This window comes from Narcine bancroftii, chromosome 2 (assembly GCF_036971445.1).
Source record: "Narcine bancroftii isolate sNarBan1 chromosome 2, sNarBan1.hap1, whole genome shotgun sequence".
NCBI lineage: Eukaryota > Metazoa > Chordata > Chondrichthyes > Torpediniformes > Narcinidae > Narcine > Narcine bancroftii.
In genome coordinates, this window is record NC_091470.1 from 181,735,047 (window position 1) to 181,749,645 (window position 14,599).

At 49.7% G+C, this 14,599-nt stretch overlaps 1 protein-coding gene across 5 annotated transcripts in view; it reads left to right on the top strand.

Moving 5' to 3' along the window:
• Positions 1 to 14,599, top strand: part of abhd16a (abhydrolase domain containing 16A, phospholipase) — an 87,258-nt gene that overhangs the window by 57,561 nt on the left and 15,098 nt on the right. For all 5 annotated transcript variants that reach the window (XM_069919494.1, XM_069919497.1, XM_069919495.1 and 2 more), the window contains 5 exons: positions 664 to 727; positions 2,412 to 2,461; positions 4,906 to 5,029; positions 7,592 to 7,696; positions 10,448 to 10,511. In XM_069919494.1, the coding sequence (XP_069775595.1) occupies positions 664 to 727; positions 2,412 to 2,461; positions 4,906 to 5,029; positions 7,592 to 7,696; positions 10,448 to 10,511 (407 nt within the window). The remainder of the gene's footprint in view (positions 1 to 663; positions 728 to 2,411; positions 2,462 to 4,905; positions 5,030 to 7,591; positions 7,697 to 10,447; positions 10,512 to 14,599) is intronic.

Below are 14,599 nucleotides of genomic sequence, written 5' to 3' on the forward strand. Positions count from 1 at the left end.
GAACCCTTCAGCGCCCGGAGCCCTCCTTGCCCTCAGCGAATCCCGGTCCTGATACCTGTTCCCCATGAGCCAGTCTCCAGCAGCCCGCAGGCTGGCGTGAATCCCTTGACCTCAAGTCGCCAGCAGCCTGTGTGTGCATCGGCCTCCTCTGTTTCTTCTTCTCAGTGGGAGGGGTGCTCTCCCCGTTTCTGGTGCCCTCAAAGGGTGCAACCTCTTATGGCCACTGCTGTCTTGGTCCCAGGCACCACAGTCATAGGATTGTAAATAAAATATGGTGGGCTCCTTTAGAAGGCGGTTTAAAGCCCGTATGGAGCCATCAGCAGTAAGACTGGGCAGTAGGATCTCGTGGGGAGCGCTGAGTCCCCGCTCCCTGCTTACCCCCGGTCCACTCCATTCCTTTGGAGAGAGCAGCTTAAATGAATGAGCCTGGGTCATTGTTCTTGTTGCAATTGGAATAAAAATGTGGCAGAAGTGAAAGGGAATTGTGCAAATATTTGAAATATCCTGGAGCTTTGGTGGGGGGGTTGGGGGGGGGAGCGTGAAATCAGGCCAGGATTTGGTGCTGATCTGTAATTCAGATAGAGCGGAGGGGACTTTATGAGCAGATTGCATTAGTCTGCAAGGCTGTCCCATAGTAACGGCTGTGCTCCTTCCCAACAACAGGTGATCTGCTGCGAGGGGAATGCTGGGTTCTACGAGGTCGGGTGTGTCAGCACTCCATTGGAAGGTAGGCCAACCATGAGCCTTTTTGGGGGGGAGGGGGGCCAGCTGGAGAGCACAAGGCGGAGAAACCCGCAAGGTCACGAGAATGTGCAAACTCCACATGGGCTGCGGTGGAAGACAGTCTCTTGGTGCTGAGAGGCACCACTGTGCACATGCGCAAATGGGGAGAGTTCCCTGGCAACGGGGAGGAGGTGACCTTCCCTCAGGCAACACCAGGTCACCTTGCCCACAAAACCGGAGTAAAAATAGATCATTATCATTCTCCTACAACAGTAGTTTTCAAACTTTTTCTTTCCACTCACATCCCTTACTAATCACAGAGCACCATTGACATAGGGATTACTTAAGGTGGTCTGTGAGTGGAAAGAAAGTTTGAAAACCATTGTTTTAATCATACCTAATCAACTCATTATGGGCACGGTTTTAGAACTCCAAAGGAAATGGGGCAATGACAATTTTTCTCAAGCAAAATATTTCAGTAACAATTCAGAATCAGAATTTATTGTCACGAACAAGTCACGAAATTCAGCGTTTTGCGACAGTATCACAGTGCAAACATTCATATTATAACCATCGTACAACGTTATAAAAAAAATTAAAAATAGTAGTGCACAAAAAGTAAGGCAGTGTCTACGTTTTATTGATTATTCAGGAATCTGATGGCAGCGAGGAAGAAGCTGTCCTTGTACCGATGAATGCTCGTCTTTAGGCTCCTGTACCTTTTCTGCGATGGTAGCAGAGTGAAGAAGGCATGGGTGGTGGGGTCTTTGAGGATAGAGGCTGGTTTTTTAAGATACCGCCTCATCTAGATTTCCTTGATGGCATGAAGTCTGGTGTCTGTGATGTCGCAGGCCAAATTAACAACCTTCTGGAGTTTATTCTCTTGAGAGTTGTCGCCCCCCTACCAGGCAGTGATGCGAACAGCTAGAATGCTTTCTACGGTCCACCTGTAGATGTGTACGCCTTCTGGTGGGGTATCATTTAACTGTTGTGTATGTGTCGGTGGAGTAGTATCTTTCCATTTAATCAAAATTGCATGTCTGGCCATCAGTGAAGTGAAAGATAAAATGCATTGAACGGAAGTTATTAACACATCATCTTCTCGGAATGTTCCCAAAAAATGCAATTAAAGGGCTAGGTTCCAATTTTAAATTCAAAATCGCCAATAATTTTTTAATTTTTAGAAATATAGCAGATTAACAGAGAATTTTGGCTCACGAGCCCGTACCACCCAATTACACCCAATTGACCTACAACGCCCCCCCGGTACTGTGGGAGGAAACCGGACCCCTACAGAGGAAACCCATGCAGACTTGGGGAGAACGTACAAACTCCTTATAGGCAGTACGGATTTTGACATCTTTTCTTGATCATTGGTGCTGCATTAGTGTTGCGCAAACCTCTTCACCAGCCATGCCGGAACTGAGCTGAACGCAGGCAAATGGGACCAGCCCGGATGGCATGGACATATTAGGCCAAAAGGGGCTGTAAGAATCTCCAACTGCCGGGAGTTCCTTTCCAGTGGAGGATGCAGATGGAATTAGGAAGGATGTTTCATGGGGGTGGGGGGTTAGTGCAGGGATTTGGGGAGTGGGAGGAATTGGGTTGCAGCATTGAGCTGATGCAGTGACCACGTTGATGGACTCCTACCCTATCTGAGTCACTGACGCTTGTGGTGTTCTTCACAGCGGGCTACTCGGTCCTCGGGTGGAATCACCCTGGATTCGGAGGCAGCACGGTGAGTGGGAGAATGGTACAGACCTGTGCTGAAAGAAAATTACCCCACTTTTTCCCATCTCTCTGTCCCAACACCGTCTCCGCGTCCCCTCCCTGTTTCTCGGTCCCCTCCCTGTTTCTCGGTCTCCTCCCTGTTTCTCGGTCTCCTCCCTGTTTCTCGGTCCCCTCCCTGTTTCTCGGTCCCCTCCCTGTTTCTCTGTCCCCTCCCCGTCTCTCCTCCTCCTCCTCCTCCGTCTCTCCACCCCCTCCCCGTCTCTCCGCCCCCTCCCCGACTCTCCACCCCCTCCCCGTCTCTCTGTCATGACCCTGTCACTTTGCCCGTCCCCAACTCCCCACCCCTCCCCATCTCTTCACCTCTCCCTCGTTTCTCTGTCGCTTTCCCTTCTCTGACCGCCCCCTCTTCCTGTCTTATCTGTCCACAGCCCCTGTCTGTCCTCACCCCTGTTAGTGTCTCCCCATCCCTATCTCTGTCTCCCTCCCTCTCTGTCGGCCCCCTCCTTTTCCCGTCTGCCTCCTCCAACCACATATTTTTGCCCATCAATTATTTCCACTCTACCTCACTACTCCATCTTTCTCACTTGTCACCCCCCCCCCCCCCCAACCACTGACTGGTTCTCTGCCCCCCTCATCATTCACTGCCTCAAGATCTCCCCTCCCTCCTGCCACCCCTTAATCCTCGTTCTACAACAAACTCCTCAGCCTCAGGGGCATCTGTCCTGATGTCCCCCTGTTTCCTTTGCCCCTATGCCTTTGGATGGTTCACATAGAATGCTACAGCACAGAAAACAGGTCCTTCGCCCCTCGTTTCTCTGTCGCTTTCCCTTCTCTGACCGCCCCCTCTTCCTGTCTTATCTGTCCACAGCCCCTGTCTGTCCTCACCCCTGTTAGTGTCTCCCCATCCCTATCTCTGTCTCCCTCCCTCTCTGTCGGCCCCCTCCTTTTCCCGTCTGCCTCCTCCAACCACATATTTTTGCCCATCAATTATTTCCACTCTACCTCACTACTCCATCTTTCTCACTTGTCACCCCCCCCCCCCCCCAACCACTGACTGGTTCTCTGCCCCCCTCATCATTCACTGCCTCAAGATCTCCCCTCCCTCCTGCCACCCCTTAATCCTCGTTCTACAACAAACTCCTCAGCCTCAGGGGCATCTGTCCTGATGTCCCCCTGTTTCCTTTGCCCCTATGCCTTTGGATGGTTCACATAGAATGCTACAGCACAGAAAACAGGTCCTTCGCCCCTTCTAGTCTGTTCTGACCATTGTTCAGCTAGCCCCAGTAGCCTGCTCCCATTCCATAACCCTCCAGACCTTTCCCATCCATGTATCTATCCAATTTATTCTTAAAACTCAAGATAGAGTCCTCATCCACCACATCAGATGGCAGCTCGTTCCACACTCCCACCATTCCCTGAGTGGTTTCCTCTAAACCTTTCCCCTTTCACCCTAAAACCATGTCCTCTTGTATTTATCTCTCCTAATCTGTGGAAAGAGCCTACTTGCATTTACTATGTCTATACCCCTCATAATTTTGTCAACTTCTATCAAATCTCCCCTCATTCTTCTACACTGCAAGGAATAAAGTCCTAACCTGTTTAATCTTTCCCGGTAACTCAACTCCTGAAGACCCGGCAACATCCTAGTAAATCTTCTCTCCACTCTTTCGATTTAACTGATATCCTTTCTGTAGTTTGGTGACCAGAACTGCACACAATATTCCAAATTTGACCTCACCAATGTCTTGTGTAATGTCAACATAACATCCCAATACTTTGATTTATAAAGGCTAAGATGCCAAAAGCTTTCTTTACAACCCTGTCCACCTGCGACACCACCTTCAGGGAACAATGTACCTGTATCCCCAGGTCTCTGCTCCTCTGCACTCCTCAGGGCTCGACCATTTACAGTGTACGTCCTTCCCTGATTTGCTCTTCCAAAATGCAATACCTCTCACACTTGTCTGCATTAAACTCCATCATCCATTTACTGGGCTAGTCTCCTAGTTGGTCCAGATCCCTCTGCAAGCTTTGAAAATCTTCCTCAACGCCTCCTATCTTTGTGTCATCAACAAACTTGCTGATCCAATTCACCACATTTTCTTCCAGATCATTGATATAGACGACAAACAACAGTGGTTCCAACACAGATCCCTGAGGCAACACTACTCGTCACAGGCCTCCAGTCTGAGAAGCAGCCATCCACTACCACTCTGTTTTCTCCTACAGCCAATTTCTAATCCAGTTTACAACTCCCCTATGTATACCAAGTGCCTTAACTTTCTGAACTAATCTCCCATCTGGGACCTTGTCGAAGGCATCACTAAAGTCCAACATCTACAGCCTGTCCTTCATCTGCCTTCTTGGAAGGTCCCTGGGGTGGGGCAGGTATCTCCACGTGCATGCCGCGAGCAGTTATCATTAACTCTCACATGGTGTTTGCTTCCCTAGGGTGTGCCTTTCCCTCAGAATGAAGCCAACGCTATGGACGTGGTGATACAATATGCTATCCATCGCCTGAACTTCCAGATCGAGGACATCATCGTGTATGCCTGGTCCATTGGAGGATTTACAGGTTCCAACTGCGCCTCCAACCTTTCCCCTCAGCTGTGATCTTAACTCCTATCCAGTTACCGTCTCATGGTCTGCTTCCCCACAGCCCTGAAGCCCATGAACCAGATAGCACAGAAAAAGGGCATTCAGCCCATCTAGTTTCTGACGAGCTATTATTCTGCTCAGCCCCAATGACCTGCACCCATAGCCCTCCGTACCCTTCCTGTCCATGCACCTGTCCAAATTCTTCATAAGTGTTAAAATTGAGCTCTCACCAATGTCTTGTGTAACGTCAACATAACATCCCAATACTTTGATTTATAAAGGCTAAGATGTCAAAAGCTTTCTTTACAACCTGTCCACCTGCGACACCACCTTCAGGGAACAATGTACCTGTACCTGTATCCCCAGGTCTCTGCTCCTCTGCACTCCTCAGGGCCCGACCATTTACAGTGTACGTCCTTCCCTGATTTGCTCTTCCAAAATGCAATACCTCTCACACTTGTCTCCACCACTTCCACCGCTCTCTTTGTGAAGAATTTCAGAATCAGAATTTATTGTCATGAACAAGACACAAAATTCTGTGTTTTGCGGCAGCGTCCTTTGACACAAGTTCCCCCTAAACTTCTCCCCTTTCACCTTTAACCCATGTCCTCTAATTCTTGTCTCACCCAGCCTCAGTGGAAAAAGCCTGCTTACGTTTACTCTATCTATACCCCTCATAATTTTGTATACTGCTATCATTCTCTGATGCTCTGGGAATAAAGTCCTAACCTGTGTAACCTTTCCCTGCTTCCCAAGTCCCGACAACATTCAAGTAAATCTCTGCCCTCTTTCAATCACGACTCAAGGGCTAAGGTTGGAAATGTTGATTTGATATCTTTGCCTCCTGTGGATGCTTCGAGACCGGCTGAGTTCCTCCAGCATTTCTGTGTGTTTTTTACCACAATCTCAGCTTCTGCAGATCCACCCTGAGACTGGGGCTGGCGGGCTGACAAAAGAGAGGCTGGGAATTCCGTCCCTGCTGTGCTTACAAATTTTTACGTGTCTCCGTTAATTCCGCTCACTTTCTCCCCACGTTTTGGAGCAGAGGAGCTGGGGGTGGGGCGGGGGGAGGGTGGAATCCTTTGACAAGGGCGTTTTTAAAACTAAACGAGGCATGGGTAAAGTTACTCCTTTTCCCCAAGTTTAAATTTTAAATTTAGACGCACAGCACCATAACAGGCCATTTCGGCCCACGAGTCTCTGCCATCCAATTTACACCCAATTAATCTACACCCCTGGTATGTTTCAAACGGTGGGAGGAAACCGGAGTCCCCGGGGAAAACCCACGCAGACACGGAGAGAATGTACTAACTCCTTACAGACAGCACTGGATTTGAACCCCGGACCCGATCGCAGGCGCTGTAACAGCGTTGCGCTAACCGCTATGCCTAGTTTAGGGGAGGCTAAAACTAGAGAACATGGGTCTAAGGCGCGAGGGACTCGAGACGCAGTTATTAATTGGGCTCCCAGAGGTGGCTGCAATTGTAACGATAAATCACATTTAAATGGATTGGAAATGTTCCAAGGGGAAATGGGCTGCATACATTCAGGATGGGACGAGCTTATGTCGATCTGGTCAGTATACTCGAGTTGGGCCGAAGCACCATGCATAAAACTCCCAACCATCCGGCACCTCGGGCCTGGCACTGTCTCCAGATATCACTCCTAATAATGGTCTAGCGTAATTTTATTTCTTGTCCTGTGGGTTGCACAGTGGCTGAATTAATTTTCCATTAAACGGGTCAGCGCAATGCTGTTACCGCGCCAACGACTGGGGTTCAAATCTGGTGCCGTCTGTAAGGAGTTTGTACATTCTCCCCGGGTCTGCATGGGTTTCCTGTGGGTGCTCTGGTTTCCTCCCACTCTGCAAAACGTACTGGGGTTATACATCAATTGGGTGTAATTGGGCGGCACGGGTTTGTGGACCGAATGGGGCTGTTACTGTGCTGTATTGTCTAAATTAAAAATATCAAGCCTACTGATTAAAAGATGGTCAGAACCTGGTTTTCTGAGATTAAAGGGAACTTCAAAAATAGAGTTCCCTCCCCCTTCCAAGTATGGAGAATGTGAGGGAGATGGGGCTCCCATGGTTTAAAGGGAGCGCAGGAGAAGGAGATGGTGCTCTGGTGAGTTTAAACTAAGCACAGCGACCTAAGTTCAGGGAGGTTAAGGGAAATGAAACGGTCCCTGTGGGTTCAAGGGGAGTGTGTGGAACAGGGTCCTGTGGGTTAATGGCGAGTGTGTGGAACAGGTGGCTTAAGGGGGAGTGTGTGGAACAGGTCAGTTAAGGGGGAGTGTGTAGAACAGGGGCCCGATGCTTCAAGAGGGAGTGTGTGGAACAGGGTCCTGGTGAGTTAGTGTGTGGAACAGGGTCCCGGTGGGTTTAAAGGGGGTGACGAAGCTGAACCTGGTGATATTCAAACCCCAGTGTGACGGATTATTGGAATTTCACTGCGTCATTCAAGATCGGAAGCCATCAAAGAAAGTTGTGTATTCAGAATCCGCAGCTGGTTGTGACGTTGAACATTTTCTTTTCCAGCCACCTGGGCGGCGATGAACTACCCGGAGATCAGCGCCCTCATTCTGGATGCTTCCTTTGACGACCTTGTTCCTCTTGCTCTGAAGGTCATGCCAGAGGGCTGTAGTGAGTACCCTCTCCTGGCCCCTTCATTACAGAATAACAGCCATGCCAGCCAATTATAGATATTGACTCTTGGTCCTTTATTGTCATGTAATTAAACGGCACTTTGGTATCACAGTTAGTGCAACACTGTTACAGCGCCAGCAGTTGACCAGGGGTTCCAATCCCGCACTGTCTATAAGGAGTTTGTATGTTCTCTTCATGGATTTTCCCTGGGGGCTCCGGTTTCCTCCCACCTTTTGAAATGTACCGGGGGGTGCAGGTCAACTGGATGTAATTGGGTAGGACAGGCTTGTGGGACAAGAGGGCCTGTTACCATGCTGTATATGGGTTTAAATTTTAGAAAAATTAAAGCAGGTGTAATATAACATGAAATTTGCTTTAGTCTGCCATAAGGCAGACAGATACGCCCTCAGTAGAAATTGCCTGGGTGCCTTTTACAGTCAGAGAAAGAAAAGCAATGTAGAGTCTCCCCAGGGTCACTGAGTATCCGCAGCCCCACAGCCTTTGCAGCCCCACAGCCTTCCGTCCAAACCATCGGCAACCTGATCTCCAGATCCAAACCTCCGACGCGATCAGAAAGCCTTCAGCACTTCCGCGTGCACCAGTTCCGACACCTGGTCCCCCCTTCAGCCAGTCTCGAGCCAGTCTCCAGCTGCCCGGTGCGAGTCTTTTGACTGGAGTCACCTGCAACCTGCTCGAGTCATCAGCCTGCTGCCTCTGTGTTCCTCAGCCGCATAGCTCCTCGATGCTCCGCTGTTGTGTTTACCATCCCATGGGTCATCTTCCTCTGCTTCTCCTCAAACTGGGCGGGGGTGGGGGGGGGCGGTCTGCCTGTTTTCTGGTGCCCTGCACTAGTCCTTCGGTTCCCTGGAGTTTGCAACCCCTGCCGAGCACTGGTGCCTCCACCTTGGGCCCAGACCCCGCTGTCGAGGGATTTTTAAATACCCCCCCCCCCCCACCTTGGGCAGTGGGACCCTGCGAAGAAGCACTGTTGGCTCCTCTCCCCATTTTCCACCATTCCACATCCGGGCAGCACCGCCATTTTATTTCCAGATAGTTCCAGTCTCCTTTACTCGTGGAGGGTAATTATTCCCTCTAACCCATCCAGTCAGCAGAAGATGAGATGAGTTTATTGTCATATACAAAGTACAGGTGCACCGAAATTCCTACTAGCTGGAGTCCCATAGGTGTTGTTCCCTCTCAGCTGTGTGCGCGCACGTTTTGAACCAACGCACAAATGTGAAGGGAGGAAAATTTAGGGAAGACATCAAGCATATATTTTTTTACATACACAGAGAGTCATGGGTGCCTGGAATGCACTGCCTGGGGGTGGTGGTGGAGGCTGGAACAATAGGAGCATTTAAGAGACTTAGGCACATGGATGAAAAGGAAATAGAGGGTTATGAGGTAGGGAGGGTTTCGGTTTTTTTTGTGGATAAGTTTATGTTGGTCGGCAGAACATTGTGTGCCGAATGGCCTATAATGTGCTGTAACATTCTATGTTCTATCACCTGGCTCCCTCTGACTGTAATCAAACCATCACCGTCCTGCCTATGACTGTAACCAAACCATCGCCGTCCTTGCTCCGATTGTAACCAAATCATCACCGATCCCTCCGACTGTAACCGAACCATCACTGTCCTGCGTCCGACTGAAACCGAACCGTGTTCCAACTTGGTTAGGTTTTTGCCAGAATGTAGGATGTGGGACCTGTTGGGCCTTCTCTGCCACTCAGTAACACCCCAGCCGATCTGGCCATGGACTCAGCTCCCCTTACCCGCCCGTTTGTCATCACCCTCAACTCCACAATTATTTTTACCTGTTTTTACGAAAAATAAGTAAATATTGTTGAATTAAAATAGCCTCAGAGAGTTAGTGTGAGCAGCTCATTGTTCTTCTAAACACCCCTTTCCTTTATCTCGGATGGCAAACGAAAGTCTTCAGATGCCGTGATTGACTTTAAGGCAACGCTGGAGAAACTCAGCCGGTCAAACAGTGTCCTTTATATAAGAAAGATAAAGATACATTCAGGCGCCTGCCTACATTTTCCTTGTAGCTTGATGGAGGGGCTCAAGCCCGAAACATGGGTTATGCATCTACCTTTGCTGTATAATGTATACTGACCTGCTGAGTTTCTCAACCCCGGTGTCTGCAGTCTTTCACGTTTTACTGCTCAACCTACGTCCGTGTTCCTGTTCTGACGGGTTGTATCTCAAAATGGATGTACATCAAAAATGCTCTGTATCTGTGTTACCGTTCGTCAAATACAGCAGGGCGGCCACCACTGCCAACCTCTCGCAAGAGGCGTTATTTTCCATAGGTAGGCCTGACTTTCACCCATAAATGTGTAATTTTTTTTATATTTTAAAATTTTTTTGGTCTTATGTACAGATGGCCGTAAGTTGCATAGGTTGTAAGTTGGGGAATACATGTACATCTTTGTCTTTGCTATATAAAGTACATCGTTTAACTTGCCTAGTTTCTCCAGCATTGTGTTTTTACAGTATTCAAAGGCATGTGAACTGAGATGTTGATAGTGGAGATGGACCAAACACAGGCAAATGGGGCAAGCCAAGCATGCGAACCGGTTCAGCATGGGCTGAAGGGCCCGTTCTGTGCGGTGATCCTGTAACTCCGGCAAATGGGATGAGTGGAGGTGGGCAAAAAGGGTCTGGATGGGGGGGGCGATGGGCCAAGGGGCCTGTTCCTGCACACCGCCTTCTCTGACCCAACCTCTTGTCCTCGTTGCAGGAGGTCTCGTCACTCGGACCGTTCGGGATTTCTTGAACCTCAACAACGCGGAGCAGCTGTGCAGGTGAGCCGGTCCCCGCCCGCGACGGGTCCCCGTTGGCCCCTGCCCCAGCTTCCCCAGAGCCTGGGCGCTTGCCAGTGCTTCCCTGGCTCATCCCAGGCTTTGCTTCGGCCGCTCTGCTCCCAGGGAAAGTGGGCAACGGTCTGGTGTGTGCTTGGAAGGGTCTCTGTCAGCCCCTCCATTCTTACTTCAGGAATTCCCTTATCCCTGGGTCCCCACCCTGCAATTCTTGCCGTTAAATCTAATTGTCCTGGACACTGGGAATTCCTCCAATAACCTCCAGATTCTGAATTGTGGAAATCCTTTCATGAATCTCCAGTTGCTTCAAGTCTTTTGTGAACCTCCAGATCTCAAATCCTGGAGTTACGTCCACGAAGCCCTCTACCTCTTATCCACCTTTTATGAGCCCATTAAAAGCCACCCTGTCTGACGGACCCCTTGTGCACCTGTCTGATGGAAATCTTGCTCACCTGACTGATGGAAACTTTGCTCACCTGTCTGATGGAAACCTTGCTCACCTGTCTGATGGAAACCTTGCTCACCTGACTGACGGATACCTTGCTCACCTGTCTGATGGAAACCTTGCTCACCTGTCTGATGGAAACCTTGCTCACCTGTCTGATGGAAACCTTGCTCACCTGACTGATGGAAACCTTGCTCAGCTGACTGATGGAAACCTTGTTCACTTGTCTGATGGAAACCTTGCTCACCTGACTGATGGAAACCTTGCTCACCTGACTGACAGAAACCTTGCTCACCTGTCTGATGGAAATCTTGCTCACCTGTCTGATGGAAACCTTGCTCACCTGAATGATGGAAACCTTGCTCACCTGTCTGATGGAAATCTTCCTCACCTGTCTGATGGAAACCTTGCTCACCTATCTGATGGAACCACGTCCAGAAGACATAGGCACAGTAATAAGCCATTCAGCCCATCAAATCTGCCCCCACCATTCAACCGTGAACTGATCCATTTTCCCACTCAGCTCCATCCCCTGGTCTTCTCCCCATAATCTATTGATCTCTGCCCCAACGACCCGGCCTCCTCATCCACCTGTGGCAACAGATTCACAGCCCTATGGCTGAAGGAATTCCTCCGTGTCTCTGTTCTAAGTGGATGCCCTTCAATCCTGAGGTTGTGCCCTCTTGTCCTGGACTCTCCCACCGTGGAAAACAACCTCTCTACAACTACTCCGTTCATGCCTTTCAACATTTAAAATGTTTCAATGAGATCCGCCCGCCCCCCCTCCCCCCCATTCTCCTAAATTCCAACAAATACAGGCCAAGAGATGTCAAACGCTCCTCATGTGATAACCCTTTCATTCCCAGAATCCTCCTCTTAAACCTTCTCTTAACCCTCTCCAATGTCAGCACATCTTTTCTTAAATGAGAAGCCCAATACTGGTCACGTGAGGTCTCCCCAGTGCCTTTACAAGCCTCAAATCACTTCCTTGTTCTTCTATTGAAATGAACGCCAGCTTTGCATTCACCACCGACTCAACCTTCAAGTTGACCTTCAGGCTGTCCTGCACGAGGACTCCCAGGTCCCTTTGCATCTGGATATTTTCAATTTTCTCCCCATTTAAAAAAAATAGTCTTGCATGTTTATTTTTTTCTACCCAAGTACATTTTCTGAAATTACAGTTCATTTGCTCACCTGTGTGTCTCCTCGAGAACGGCAATGCCTTGTGTGATCTGTCTGAGCGAGTTCCAGAGCAGCCGAAGGCAGGGCCCTCACAGGGGAGCAGAGACAGCGAACCACAGGGTTAAAGGCCAGCGTGGTGAAGGGACGCCGGAAGCATGGATCAGTCGGGGCTACGGAGGGATTAGGGAAAACAGCAGGAGTGGCGTTCGCTGCTTCCACTCATCCCTGCTCGACCCACTGGTGTCCATGGGCAAACCCTGCTCTTCAGTCACTAGCATCCAATGCTCTTTCTGGGACAGAGGATGCAAACATTTGCATCCTGTAATTCAACAAGAAATGGTCAGCGCCACGCTATTACAGTGCCAGCGACCCAGGTTCGCTCTCCCCATGTCTGCGTGGGTTTCCTCTGGATGCTCCGGTTTCCTTCCATCCTCCAGGTTAATTGGCCACGTGTATTTGGATGGCTTGAGCCAGAAGGGCCCGTTACTGTGCTGCATCTGTATTCAATTAAACGACATAGTGGAAGCCCATTTCCAACATAACGCCACAGTTGGTGATAGGGCAGCTGCATACTTCAAGACTGCACCTTAGATCTGGGTTCTCTCTCCAGGAGAACCAGGGTTTTGCAGTTGATGTGTCACCCTCTCAATCTTAGGTTGGTTTGCAGACTCCAGCTTGAGCTCACAGGACCTTCCCCCTCATGCCTTAAATCTGGGCAACTTGCGCCACCCGGTGTCCATGGTATGTTATGATGTTTGGTAACCAGTACCGCAAATGGTGCATTGAACATAGAGCAATTCGGGAACAGGCCCTTCGGCCCACAATAGCTTTGCTGAACATGATGGCCAAATTAAACAATCTATTCTGCTCATGATATCTTCCTGTCCCTCTCTCTCTTTCTAACTCTGTCCCTCTTTCTTTTTCTCTCCTTTTTCTTTCTCTCCTTTCTTTATAACTCTCTCCCTCATTCCCTCTTTCACTTTCTTTCTCTTTCTTCACTCCTCTTTCTCACCTCTCTCATTTTACTCTCTCTCTAACTCCCTCATTTCCTCTCTCATTCTCACTCTTTCTTCTCTCTTTCCCTTCTCTCATTCTCTTCTCTCTGCCCCATTCTCTCTCTCTCCTTCCCACTCTCTCCACTTACTCTCTTTCCTCTTTCTTTCTCTCCCACTCTCATTCTCTCTCTCTCTCTCTCTCTCTCTCTCTGTTTGTATACACATAGACACACAAAGAAACACCACAATTCTATCTGCTTCCAGCATGCCCCTGGTGGCCCATTCCAGGCACCTGCCGCTCTCTGAATGAGAAAAATATCTACTTGCCCCGCACATCTTTTTTTAGACTTTCCCCTTTCCCCTCTCACCTTAAATACGTGTCCTCCATTCTGTGACATGTTTATGCTGGGAAAAATTCTGACAGTCCACCCTGTCAACGCCTGTCAATATTTTTTGTGAACTTTCCTCAGGACCCCCCTTAGCTTCCGACACTCCACAGAGAAAGTCTAGCTCCTTCCCCACGGCTCATGCCCCCTCAGCTTCCTAGTAAACCTCTTCACTACCCTTTGCAAAGCCTCCACATTCTTCCCGGGATGGGGGAAGGGGGGGTCGATCAGAATTACAACCAGCGTTCCGCATGAGGCCTCATCAAGGTGCGACAAGACTTGTAGTCAGTTCCCTGAGGCAAGCATGCTATACTTGACCTTCGACACTCCAAAAACCCCTGAAGGCTTGCTGCCAGCAGACTAAGAGGGGACATGACTGGAGCTGTTGTAATGGCAGGGATGTTGCTGTTGTGGACCGCAGAGACGCAGCACTCCCCCGCTGCGTCCGACTGCTGTCGGCTCCGTACAGGGTTTAAATGCCCTGTTAAAGGAGCTGACAATGAAAATCCTGTTGATGGCTATGATTGGCAGTAGCGACGAGGAATTGCAGACCCCGGGGAAGTGAAGTGGCATAGGGCACCACACCAAACCCCCCCCACCCGCACCCCCACCCCCCTATCCTGTTTACGAAGCAGAGGAGAACAACCCATGGGGCGGGGACCACAGCCAGGAGGGTCCACGGCTGAAGAACACACGGGTGGCGGGCAGTTGGAGACGTGAGGCGAGGGACCTCAGCAGCCTGTGGGCTGCTGGGGACCGTGGTCAACGGACTCAGACTTGGCTGCGGACTGCTGGACCAGCTCGAGACTGGCTGGAGAGCGTTGAAGGGTTCCTAATCGTATTGGAGGTTCGGTTCTGGAGCTTGGGTTGCCGCCAGCCGGACTGGACTCTGTGACTGCGGGAGCGCTGGAGGTGAATCCACGGACACTCAGTGACTCTTTTGCTTTTCTTTCTCTGACTGTAAGAGATGCTTCAGGCAATTTCTGCCAATGGTGAATCTGTCTACCTTGCATCAGACAAAAGGCCAATTTCATGCAATATGACACTGTTTAATTATGTGACAAT